General features: G+C 33.0%; 1 protein-coding gene across 21 annotated transcripts in view; it reads right to left on the bottom strand.

The window, feature by feature from the left end:
- Positions 1–736: 736 nt before the first annotated feature.
- Positions 737–14,189, bottom strand: part of fnbp1b (formin binding protein 1b) — an 83,266-nt gene continuing 69,813 nt past the window's right edge. For 3 of the 21 annotated variants that reach the window (XM_083565120.1, XM_083565111.1, XM_083565114.1), the window contains 9 exons: positions 12,360–12,374; positions 12,035–12,070; positions 10,088–10,197; positions 9,084–9,216; positions 8,862–8,989; positions 8,337–8,482; positions 7,951–8,109; positions 6,382–6,435; positions 737–5,028 (listed from right to left, as the gene is read on the bottom strand). In XM_083565120.1, coding sequence (XP_083421246.1) covers positions 6,416–6,435; positions 7,951–8,109; positions 8,337–8,482; positions 8,862–8,989; positions 9,084–9,216; positions 10,088–10,197; positions 12,035–12,070; positions 12,360–12,374 — 747 coding nt within the window. In that variant the 3' untranslated portion in view covers positions 737–5,028; positions 6,382–6,415. The remainder of the gene's footprint in view (positions 5,029–6,381; positions 6,436–7,950; positions 8,110–8,336; positions 8,483–8,861; positions 8,990–9,083; positions 9,217–10,087; positions 10,198–12,034; positions 12,071–12,359; positions 12,375–14,189) is intronic. The other 18 variants (XM_083565126.1, XM_083565112.1, XM_083565116.1 and 15 more) reach the window with 10 other exon arrangements.

The following is a 14,189-nucleotide window of genomic DNA, read 5'->3' on the forward strand; positions in this document are numbered from 1 at the left end:
GATATTTTAAACTTTTAATTAGATTTGCACTATTTAAAAATGAAACTCTATTTTTAAAATAAATGGAGCATGCATTTCCTAAATATGGAACTTCCTATTTTTCTCTGTTTCTTATTTTATTGTATTGCAATACATTGCATTAACCAAATATTTCTGCTTCTGTGTAATTTAAATTTTTCTAACTGCTATTAAATAAAATTTTATTTTATATAACACATGAATTTAGCACTTTTATAACCAAGTCCTATATACAGATATGGACAATTGCCTTCATGCACACAAATACTGTAAGTTCTTTTAAATAATTAGCAATCACTGTAGAGGACATAAACAAGCACAGAAACCTTTACCACTTACACAGGTCTACAATTCCAGATTTATTAACTAGTGGTATTCTTATTCTTACTTTTTTTGTCTCTTAGTAAACAATAAAGTAATGGAAGTATATTTGAAAATACTACTTCATCCTTTGAATTCATAATCATCTTTATTCTTAGCCCTATTGCCTGGAGTGTCTGGTAATGATTCTATACACCCTAAGAATAGGCAACATGTTATGTGTTTGTCTATTAAGTACCAGTACATACATTCATGTATTTCCTGTGTATATTTAATTAACACAGTTAACACAATATAAAGTTTTCTGAAAATACCATTTTAACAAACAGAACACAAATGACAATGGAAATGGAGCCATAAAGTGGAATAAAAGACTTGCTTAGCTTAGGAGAAGCAGTACAATTTCATGACATTTTATTATTAGTCCAAAGCTTAAAAATAGATTTTTTTCTTATTATTATTTCCACAGTACATTCTTATTTATAGATGTATATGTATATTTACTGATTTGGAACCAGAGTGACACTCTTTACAGCACAGCCAGGTTTGTTTGTGTGAGAGAGAAATTGCAAAAAAAACCTATATGTTTCAGAACAATAAGATGTATTTAGGCAGCATCAATATTTTCTTGCTTCATATTTACAGCTTTATATATATATATATATATATATATATATATATATATATATATATATATATATATATATATATATATATATATATATATATTTTTTTTTTGTAGGTCAGTTTGGATATTTATCTTGTAATGAAAGGCAAAATAACCATTTTAATGGACCAAGAATTCTTTTTAACAGGAGGCTTCGGTTTTCGAAAGAGTTTAAAATCAATACGACAAACAACTTTAATCAGCAAATGAAAAATCAGCTATAATAATAATAATAATAATAATAATAATAAATCTCTCTATGAGAATATAAGGAAGTTACAAATCAAACAATGTAAATCAATTATGTGCCAGCGTGAGTAGTCAAAGGAAATTCCAGAAACTAAACAATATTAAGTTGATTCATCATGTTCTCTACAAAACAAGATAATGTCAAAGTAAAACTATGATTTCTCTTCCATACCACAGACATTAAGCCTAAGAAAGGAAATCACCAACCACAGAACAAAGCCATGGACACCAAGTGGGTGTGCATAATCCATGTTATAGTCCTTAGCCAGTTCTGCTAATGAATGTACACATTTAAATCTTTATTTTATTCTCTTAGAATAAATGTTTCCCGCTAGAGCTATGTTTAAAAGTGCTTTTTCACTGACACAATGCTGCTGTTGCTTACCTAGGCTGCCATCATAATATCCAGGAACATTTCAGTCAAAAGAAAAAGGAAGGCTATTGTTTTCTTTACCCCAAATGGCGTGCAGTGGTGCTACGATATTAATGTAAGTAATAGCTGAAAAAAGTTTAGAAAATCACAGTTTATCATCATGCAAACTGCATGCCATACCTCGCTATAAAAGCGCCTGACTTAGTAACACCATTTGTACAACAACTGCATAAATGAAATAGCATTAATCTGTACTCAAGATCACTCCGGACCTGAATATGTATTAAAACGTGAGTAAAACAATTTTCTAAATTCAAAATTAATTTAATTTCACATGTAAGAATCACTAATACACACATGCATATGAATAAATATGATGGACTCTTTAAAAGCATATTCTTATTGTGACAGGTGCATTCATTGCACTAAATACATTTAAAAATCCCTCATTATTTTGCTGCTGTATTTGGAATTATAACAAACTACAGCATTAGAGATATACTGTAGATGCATGTAAGGCATGTGTCATTATTTGACTCATAGTTGGTTAGAAAATGAAAGACCTTCTGGAAATGTGCTCTTGCATTAAAAAACCTAGGGTAGAAGAACTTAACTTTGCATAGAGGTGCTACTGCTGCCTTTCTTAGTCTTTCCAAGTGTATGGGTACTGGCAGAAATCAATTAAAACTGCAGTGGGCAAAATAAAATAATTCTAATGAAGGTGAAATAATGACTCTCAACAAAGAGGTTCTTGTGGTCCTTCCACATTCCCTGCACAAAGGTGCATGTGCCAAACCTCCAAGCAATGCATGTTCAGCTACTATGTGCATCGTCTCAATCAATTTTCAGATTACATGATTTTATGAGTTTCTGCATCAGATCGGTATCTTGTGAATACTGTATTTACTGCCACTTATGCTGGTTTGATTGAACATTGGGATGGGAGCTCCTCACAACCATTTTAATTCACATTTATTTTCTTATACTTGGGGCTTCTGCATATGCATGCTCAAGGAGGAACGTGCACAGAAAATCCGCACAGACAAAAATCCGAACTTAAGAATCAAGGACTACAGGAGGTGACAATGGTAACTACTGCCATTACATGCAGCTGCATAAAAGGCACAATATGTTCAACATTTTAAACATTTTCCATTTTAAAATATTTTTGCTTATGTTAAATAAATATTTTGGTTACACTTATATATAAACAAGTCTCCATAAATAAGAATCTATTTTTTAAGCTGTTTAAAATAAGTATGTGATATAAGCATGACATTTTCTTAATGCCAAACTGCGGGACAACAGCTGACTATTTCTTGTTAGCTACATTAGCCTCATAGCACCAGTACAAAACTAAAATAAAAAAACAGGGTTCAGACCCCATGCTGTTGATGTCTGGTGTAATAAGGGGCATTGTTTGCACAAAGATTTTGTGTACCTAACCTTATCCTGAACTATTCCTTAAACATTTTAAAGGTTTAAAAAAGTGTGAAGTCAAAATTTTAACCACATCAGATATATGAAAAATATATCTACATTCACAATATATTTGCATGGGATATCAAAGCAGGTAGAAAATGGTACTTTCTTAAAAGTTTAACTGTTGAAATAATCCAGCTTTGGTTCTTGTAACAGCTTTGTGTCAGTGGAAAAGCATTGTCTAGCCCTGATTTAGGATTAGCTATCTGTCTGCCAATATAATCATATTCATTCAGATAAAAAAAAAAAAAAAAAAAAAAAAAAAATTTACTTATAAGTCAATACCACATAAGCAACCACATAACATATGATGGCTAACCTTTGTAGGCAGGCTCAATAAATCCACAGGATGAGACTGCAAATTAACCTGTTAAAAATGTGCCTGTAATAATGGGACTTCACAGTGTTTGCTGAGAGCTACTAGGGGTTGCAAGAGTATTCATTTTTACTAGTCAAGCAGTAATTTCAAGTCATCTCCGAATATGTTTGGCTATTTTATTGGTGCAGTTAAATACTAATAAATAACAGCAGTGAGTTTCAAATTGCCCTTTTTTTAACTGTAAAATGCAGGCTTTAGATTTAATTTCTGCTTAATTTTTAACAACAAATATAAATAAATCAGTGCAATAAATGTGCAAAAAATAGCTGTGTGTCATACTATATTATTTAAGTATGTGCAAATACACTTGTGTTTACATTTTTTTCTGGAAATAAAAATTCAATGTCCTTCAACAGAGTAGTCTTTATAGTTTATTGACCGGCCTTTTGTGGATCGAGGAAGCTATGTCTACTGTAGCATCAGAAAGATTTTTAAGTCTAATAAGGACCTGGGTGTTAAACAGCTCCAGTTCAACTACAGCCTCAATAGCATCTGAAAACAAGTGTGACTGTTTGTTGGCATGCTCTGACAGGCTTTATACTACTTGAGTGAGATTGGATAGTGACTTGCAAACCATGGCACCGATTTCACTCTTTTGCATGGCACTGTTTGTGATAGAATTAGCAAAGCCAAAGAACAGGGACTTTTGTTTATCTTTATTCAGCTTTAAAGGGCAACAAAGAGTCCCATTTCTATGCACATCTTTTAACCTAAAATTCATATAAAAGTAATACAAATCTTTTTAAACCATGTTGACAATAGAATCAGCTTTGCTTTTTTTTTGTTTTTTTTTTATCTACATTTAGCCTGCAACGTGTGAATGTACTAGTTGACTAGTCTATACAACCCCTAATAGCTACTCACTGGCTAACGAAGCAACAGAGTACAGTGCTTGTTAAAAAAAAAAAAAAAAAGACTAATACATAAATAAATCTGTTGGTTGCAATGCAACTAAGGCCTGATTGTAAAAACACAAAGACTCAAAAGACATATACATATAGTATAGTCCTATTTGACCAATCCTACATACATACTTCCTCTTGTTTACTGTGTGAAAAAGTTTAAAGGTAAACTGGTCACATTTTGGACAACACTGAAATGAATGGCGTGTCTTTCAGAGGCTGAGTGGACAAGATTTATGTTACCAGATCTAATGTTTAATCTGTGCCAATGTGTAGTATACACTATCTAGCTCATGTTGAACTGAATTACAATTATGGGTGCTAGTAAGCTGCATAGCGAAAAAGCTATATTTTCTTATATGTAGCGGCTTTAATGGTCTGATTTTTTTTTTATTTATTTATTTATTTATTTATTTTTATCTTTGATTGGTTTCAGGGGCATGGTTCAGTTATTGTCTGCAGTAGAGGCTCCACTGCCTCCTGTGCCTTGCTTTCTTCCAAATCCATGAGTCAATCATCTTCATCATCATCATCATCATCATCATCATCAAAGTTTCACTCTCTCCATTTTAGTAGAGAGATATATTCCTGTATTTTCCAGTCACTTGCCATGTGCCCTCTTCTCTTCATTAGGAATCTGCAGTTACAAACATAAACTGTGTTAGAAAGACACACCCACACACACATAAAGAGACAAGAGAAGAAAATTGACACTGCCTTGAGTTAATTGGTCTGTAATCTCTTATACTGCTCTGATATGTAAAGTTGAACACTGTCAGACAGCATTTATATCAATAATACATTCCTTCATTTATTCATTTTTAATTCACATTTAATCCTAGACAGGATCAGTGTGGATCTAGAGTCTATTCCAGTCACACTAGGAATAAGGTCATCTATTCATTGCATGGCACCATGCAAACACATGCATACAGCTGTATATTTTCGTATATTCATTTTTTTTAGACCTCAGGTTAAACTTGGGGAAAACCTCCAAAAGTCAATACAGATAGACCTGAGAGATTCTGCTACCCCTTTATAGTATTTTTAAAGGGAAAGTCTAAATAGAGGAACGATTATTAATTTTTTTTGTGCCTTCTGCTGCTCATGTGGCCAAATGAAATTAAAAGAGAAACAAAGCTCCTCTTTCTTTCAACAAACCCACTCTCAATGCAGAAGCTCACTTAGTCTCATAAGTGGTCTTTTAAGGAAATGAGCAACTGCGTTTTGGCTAGAGCTGAGTTCCAGCCAGGGAAAATGTAAACAGAAGACTGAATCATTACATAGCAATATTACCAGTCAGATTAAAAAAAAAAAAATTTGAAATCATGTATAATAAGTACATATTTAAAATGCATATAATTAAATATAAACTACACTATTAGACACACAAGACAGCTTATACATCTTTAGATGTTTCTGCTGTTTCTTTAAAATGCAGTGGTAAACAAAATTCAGAGTGATGAGGAACAGATAATGAGCCAGCAAGAATTATGTATGGAGATGGAGATGGAGATGGACAAAGATAAGCAGATAAAATGTTTTTTTTTTCTTGTATTGTCATTGGAGAGGAAATGTGTTTTAAGCACAGAAAAAGAAGTTATGTGGGAAGTGTATTGTCTTCAATGCTTGTGTGGCTTTTAGATTTGGGCTTCTTCAAATGCATCATCACTGAGCAAACTACAGTAGATGTCCACAGTTCCAAGTTAGTTAACCATTCTCAGTTCATTATGCCATGCAGCACTGATTTATGCCTATGATACTTTGGCATGTTTATGAGTCAGAATCTTTGAAAGTAAGCTGTCTATAATACATTTGAAAAAAATAAAAAATTGATTATTATTACAAGGATTATTATACAAGATTATTATAATTACAAGGATTCATTTTTCTTGCATTTGCTTGTGCATCAATACATTGCCAGTATATCATAGGCATTAAAATATATTAGGTCCACTCCACACCTACAAAAACACACACACTCTCTCACCCCTAAAATGGGTTGTATGCTCTGTTCACAACCCCTAATCCCACACATAATAACCTGTAAAGAAACAATACAATGGACCACCTGTAGGGCTATGGTAAATGTTCCTCCAGATAAATATACAGTATATACAATGCATATATACTATTACATATAAAACTGGAATATACTATATATATATATATATATATATATATATATATATATATATATATATATATATATATATATATATATATATATATATAATGTGTACGTGTGTGTGTGTGTGTGTGTGAGCTTAGTGAGCTAAAATGTTATCCAAAGCAGCCAGAAACCAGAAGAAATACAATACAAAGATACACTGGCCAGGCATATCTTTATGGGCAACGATCGTCTAGCCATCACAATTTGACCCTTGTCAAACTCATTCAAATCCCTACGCTTACACATTTTTGCTGCTTCTAACACATCAACTTTGGGGACACAATGTTCACCTAATATATCCCACCCACTAACAGGTGCCATGATGAAGAGATAATCAGTGTTACTCACTTCACTGGTCATATTGTTAAAATGTCATAATGTCATGCTGATCAGTGTACTTTATCAGTATCAGTACTTTGAAATAGTATTTGCCCCCTTTTAATTTTCTCCTATTCTTGCATATAGGTAATAGTTAACTGTTTTAGATCTTAAGGCAAAAATGTATACAAGACAAAGACAGCCATACTAAACACAAAATACACCTTTCACATATTCCAAAAATTAATTAGAAAAAGTTATGTTGACTCTTCAATGGAGCATTAAAAGTACTTTTTACATCTAGTCTAATCCTAACAAAGAACATCATACCAACAATCAAGCAATGGTTCTACATCTGAAGGTTCTAGAGAGGCCAGTCAAAGTCCTGACTTGATTCCAATGAGGACCTTAAATGGGCAAGTTATGTTTGAAAGCCTTATAATGTGGCTAAATAAAGGCAACTCTGCAAAAAGAGGATGTCATAATTCCTCAACAGCAATGTGAGAAAAATGATCTCCATTGTTCAGAAACCTTACATTTTCCCTGCTAAATGTGGCACAACCAGTTTAAGTTTAGTGAAGCAATTACTTTTAATATGGGTGATAAAGATGGTGCATAATTTTTTGTTCAATTAATGAAATAATATTTTAAAAAATCTTTATGCCATTACTGACACTAAATTGTTACTAAATAATAATCCTCACATACTATCAACTACACTGTATACTCAAGTCATTTTGAATTGAAGATCAAATGTAATATAAATAGAAATGTAATATAAAAGGGTAGCTAGAGGGTAGCTTATAATGAATATTAACCATCTGATACATTTAAACAGCAGGATATGATGCTGTAACATCATTAATTTTTGTGTGTTTTACATACCATTTCTCATGTGGTATCTTGTAAAAAATTTGTTTGCCATAAATAGAATATACTAATCAACTCTGTAGTCAATACATTGAATGTGTTGACATTTTCTTTTTCACTTTTTCCCCTAATTAAATAGTATACATATTATGACCCCCATTCATTAATAAACCTACAATACTATTCAGGTGTGGATACCTTTGGCATTGGAGTCGAGGAACACCTCAATGTATGATGAGGGAACGTAGCCCTCCTCTTCCTCGTTCCTCCGGACACGTGTCCAGCCATCTCCTTTATCCTCCTCGATCACAAAGAGCACCTCTCCTTCTGCTAATGCGAGGGTACCCTCATTGTTTCCTAAAGAGAGAAGATAGAGATATAAAGGAAAAGAGGTAAAATTAAAAAAGAGGCCAAATGGCTACAATCCAAACAAGACCATTTTATTCGTCCCTTTGAAATCATTCCCATAACAAATGGCACAAAATGGCTAAACTATGACAAAATGATCAACATTTTCAGCAATGACCATAGACATATACTTAATGTGTGTTCGTTTTGTTTTGTTTTTTGTATGTCTGTGGTACCTTCAAAAGGGTACAATGCTTTGCAGGTTCCAATAGTGGGCAACATTTCTTCTTCAGCATCATCAAATTCATCAAACTCAGGGTCAGTCTGAGATTTTGTCTGTACTTCAGAGCTCTGTTCCTCAGTGTAGCTACCATCTGGACTGCTCCATCACACACACAAACACAAACACAGACCCGCACACACACACACAGATCCGCATACACACAGAGTAACTATAGCAGCAGCACTATTTACTGAGTCATTATCACAGGCATTAGTAAACTCATTTTCAGCCAACATGTAAAAAGCAAATCAGTGTTGCAATGAAACTAGTTGAAAGAATATGAGTATTTAATACATTTAATAAAATTAATATATTACAATTTAATTTATATTCTTTTTAGAGTCTGGTTCAATTTTGTTACAGTGGTGTTCAAGCAAATCATCTCTCTCACTTAAAAATTGTACACTGAAATTTTATAGAGAATGTCATAGCTGCAGAGACTGCAAAAATAAAAGCAGAGGTGTGTGAGTGTGCATACCTTTCACGGTCCTGAGCACAGTTATTGTTGGATGTCGTGGTACTGTTTTGAGTTTCATATGCAACACTTTGTCTTTGAGTAGATTCATTTCTCACCGGCATTCTGCCCTCCACTTCTGCTAGCCAGCCCTGCAATGTGTAAACACATACACACAGAGCACATAAGTAGTTTTGTTTGGAGCTGGGTATTACATAGGGATAAACAATAAAATTATATATGCACCTCAAACTTCTGTAGCTCAGCCTGTAGTTTATCAACGTTATGGCTGATCTCTGCAAGTCGTGGGTCCACACTGCTTGGATCCCCCATCTGGGGGTTCTTCACATACACATCCTTCATTTTAGTCAGTGCATCTCTGAGGGAAACACACACACACACACACACACACACACACACACACACACACACACACACACACACACACACACACACACAGATTAAATCTCTGCAATGACAGTATATGATGATGCATATACGCTGACATAAAAAGTTGGCCAAAAATGTTAGCTATAATGAACATGTTGTACCGTTGTTTCCTTTTATATATAAACTTATTTGATTTGCATCCATAACCCAGAGCAGAGTTAACAAATCCTTTGGAATATGTGAGCTCATCTGTGCAGAAGTGGCTAAATGCTTTTTCTGAGTGGGTTTCTCTGCCATGATTTCAATATAACAAAATTGAATTAATAGAATATATTGTTGAGAATACATCAAGGTGGTAAATAAATAACAATTGTATTTTATATATACATTAATGTCCTGTTTATCTCGGTGGTTACATTCCAAAACTGCTTGCAATAAACGATAAACCGCGATGTATGCTATTTTATGTATACAGTACTGTACTGTATTAACATTTTACTTCATTTTATCATTAATAATTAGATTTTTATTAATAAATTTCATTATTTAAACCTAAAACTCCATAAAAACAATTCCCTAAAAGTTTTTTGGTCTATCGTGCTATCGGCGAGAGACCAGGAAAATCAGCTAAACAAATTAGTCATGTGGCAAACTCAATTCCGCGATAAACCGGGGCACGAGATTCAAACCGCGGTAAAGTGGGGATTACTGTATGTATATATATATATATATATATATATATATATATATATATATATATATATATATATATATATATATATATATATATATATATATGTGTGTGTGTGTGTGTGTGTGTGTGTGTGTGTGTGTGTGTGTGTGTGTGTGTGTGTGTGTACTTCTGGTCCAGCTCTTTCTGTATGTCTTTATTAATGTCGTCAATCTTCGCTTGTAGTTTCTTTCTCCTTTGTTCTGGGGGCAGATGACTAAAATCTTCTGGAGTCGCACCCTAAAACCAAGACAAAGAGAGAGAGAGAGAGAGAGAGAGAGAGAGAGAGAGAGAGAGAGAGAGAGAGAGAGAGAGAGAGAGAGAGAGAGAGAGAGAGAGAGAGAGAGAGAGAGAGAGAGAGAGAGAGAGAGAGAGTCAATATCTTAAGTGAATGTATTGACTCTATACTTACCCATGCAGTTTAAGCAAAAATGTGATTGGGATATAGATAGTAGCTTCTTATAGTCTGACTGACTATCTTTGTGTGGATTTGAAGTTGATGATTTCCCTCCTTAATATAAATTATAGGATTTGGAATTTTGGTTGTAGGCAGTATGATTCATCAGAATTTGTGTCAGGTCACTTTGTAATTTTTTTAAGTAGCTAATTTCCTGTTTCCTGCACTGATGTATTGAGCTCTAGGGTTGTTGAGTCATCCTTCAGAATTTTCCCTATTTGCTGTTTTTGTGGTTGGAAAATTAAGCAGCTTGTGCACAATGCAAAAGAAGATGAAACATTCAGAATCCAGTACGATTTTCCCCTGACTTGGGCCAAAAAATTTACTTGCATTTTTGACCTGCCTAAAGCCATTATTGACATGATTTTTACTTTATTATGTTTGGAATGGAGGAACATGCTTGGATTTGTACTCAAGACTTATCCAGGTTGTCAGCCAGCTAGTTATTTTTGTTATGTATGTTATATTTACAGTCATAATGACCACTGAATATCAATGTAAATTCCAGTTCAAACATAATTTGCTAAATTTCACTCCACTTTACTGTCTGCATGTAGTGTGTACACTGCATGTACAGTGCACTTCAAACCTAACCCATTTCCCTTGGTCCAGCATGCAAGATTGCAGCAACACAACAAAAAAGATACTATGCATGCAATACTAACAAAATAAACCTGAAATAATCATTACCATCCCAGTACTCATGCAAATGATAATGCAAAGCATGCATCAATCATATTTTCTTTAAATTGCTTAATGTCAGATAAAGGTTCCTTTTTAAAATTTAGTTTGTTAAAGAGTTAGTTTTTAGTATTCCTCATCATTTAAATGAAGAAAGAATAAAAATATAAATAAATTTACATAGTTACACAGGTTTTTTAAATGTAACTTTTGTTTATAAATCTATAACTATATATACACATACATATTTTATTTAGGATAGTTGTGATATATTATTTTTAGGAAATTTGTTATTGTTTCAGTAAATATTTTAATGGAATGTACGAATTCTCAAAATTTAATATTTGAAAATAAAAAAGGTAAATTAAATGTAATGTAAAAATCTGTTGCTTAACACAGTGACAGATAAACTGCACTTTTATGCAAACAGAAAGCTTTTGTGTGTACTAAAGTTGAGGTGTGTTGGAAACCTGGGAACCAGCAAGAACAAAACAGTCTCTGGAGAAGCAAGCAAAAAGGCCACATTAAATAACATGAGCTCTCACTGGATTGTTTTACTGCTTCATTTATTTATTCATTCTTAGTTATTCATAAATTTTAAGTAAGTACATTGTCCTGGTCAAGGCCAATGTGGTTTGAATTAATAATTTGTTTACAACTTCGAAAATAGTTTCAACTAAGTTCATTTAAGAATTTTGTAGTCACATAAAATACACATAAAACTGTAATTATAAGCTAGGGCAACGTGGGAACAACAACAACAAAAAAAAACATCACACACCTTTAGACTAAAACTATTCAAAGGAATTAGGTACAAGGCAACTACTTATGGGTTATTTAACCATTAGGTGAAAGAAAGCCAAGATGTTATTGTGCTTAACTGAACAGTTTAACAGACAAGCAACTAGACAAGAGGAACAGTGTTGGGTTTTGGGTCACCTCAATAAGATTCCGCACGTGGGCATTGAGCGAGATCTAAACAGAGGGATGGCCACCACAGACATGAGACAGACAAAACAAAAACAAAAGCAAACAAAACATAAGACAACACCACATTTGTGAACGTATTAAAATAACAAATAATAAAATAAAAGAACAAAGTTAAATGATTTTAACTGATTAAAATGAACTGCAGTTCATACAATAAGGCATCAAAATTAAAAAGAACACAAGGTGTCATTAGTGAAATGGTTTTGTGGGTTATGAAGACATCGAGCATGCTACAGTCATGCCAATAAATTCATGCGATTATCAACATGCTTACCAACTTCAGAGAGAGCTTCTCGAGGAGAAAAGAGAGAATGATGAAGAAAGGAGCAGAGAGAGAAAAAACAACATCAGAGGAGCCACACTGCATCACTGTTCTCTCACAAGTGTATACACACACACACACACACACACACACAATGTCTATGCTAAGTTGGGTCATGATGTCACTGGTGAAGGTCACTACTAAAAAAGTGCTCAAAAAGCAAAAAAAAAAAATTCCTACGCATGTTTTATTTTTCCTATAACTGGACAAATATTGCTGTGTACTTATCAAGATTAACTTTTTCTACATATTGATGTCTTGATATTTTGACAGATGTGTTTTTAGACCTTAAGAACTAGCTGTTTCCAGAGAAATAACTTTTATATTATTATTATTATTTGTAAAATTGTCTGTGCTCAGCAACATTCAAAATGTTCCAGATGGTAAATATTCACCCACATCTGTGAGCTACACAGCGTGTCTCTTTAATGAGTGTCTTTAATCATAAAATGCTCACTGTAAAAAGTGGATACTTTTGTATTTTAGAGCATCCATTTATTCTTTTGTTTTGTCACCAATTTTAACAAATTATTAGCTTATCAGATTTAATATAAAAATACGTTTGAATATTTATTTAAGAATAAAACATGGAGGGGTGTGCTGTAACGGCAAAATAGTAAATGCTGCAGCAGTGTAAATGATTATTTATTTGTTTGTTTGTTACTAATTATTGTTTTTCAGTAACAACCTATACTGAAGTATTTTATTAATGTATTTTTATTGTATAGAAAATGTAATAAAATATTAAAAACACCTACTGGCCAATTAGAATCACTCCGATGATATTAAGTATTACCACACATTTACAAATGCAATACTGCTTTAACACAGCAGTTATATAAACAAAAACAAAAATTAAGATTAAGTCACATTTCAGACACAAAATATGGCAAAATGATTTTTTCTCTAAAAAACCACTTACACTATAGCCAGCATATAGATCTTTCTTTTTATCTTTATCTTTCATCAGACTTTTATATTTTATAGAAAAAATTATATTCTTTAAAATTTTATTTTGCCATGAGTGCTAATAATGTTGCTATCTCTAATGTAGTCATCGTTTCAAACTAGGAAGTGGAATTGTACACAATTAACACAAACTAGTGGAGTGATGCACACAGTAAAACATCTTGTGCAGTTACAATTATGGGTAATACCGGTACTCTGGAATGATGCTTAAACAATCAAACTAGTAACCAAAATGTAACTGTTGAAAAAAAGCGCCCACGATTCTGCACTGCCACAGAAAGGGGTGACCATCAGCAACCGAGCTAAAAACACATAAAACATAGAAGGGGAAAACTGTCACTTTTAAGCATTATGAATACAATTTTCCCTTTCATGATTTAGACATTCCATATAATGTTTCCCCCTAGCGATTTGAAGTTTTCAAACAGAAAGATTTATTTTGACTACTTATATATTTTGTATAGAAACAAAATTATTGTAAAACATGAAATTTTGAAGTGTTAATGAGCACTTGAGAAACCTAATAACAAAAGAATCATGCATGCACCAAATTTTCTATTTGAATTGTAGTGAACTTCATCAGGTTACAAAAAAACAAACAAACTTGATGTTAAAATGATTGGGGGGGTTGGGTGTCTAAAGCTTCAGCCAGACAATGGCTAAGAAGCATAGCTGGAATAAGATAGAAAATAGATTATGACAGAAAAGAAATGAAGAAGGACAGAAGAAAGAGAGCAATTGCAGCGCTCGATTGAAAAACACATGAAATCCACATGGCAATGAAAAATTTCTTGAGACCAATGTTCATTTTCA

This window comes from Silurus aristotelis, assembly GCF_946808225.1.
Source record: "Silurus aristotelis genome assembly, chromosome: 16".
Lineage (NCBI taxonomy): Eukaryota > Metazoa > Chordata > Actinopteri > Siluriformes > Siluridae > Silurus > Silurus aristotelis.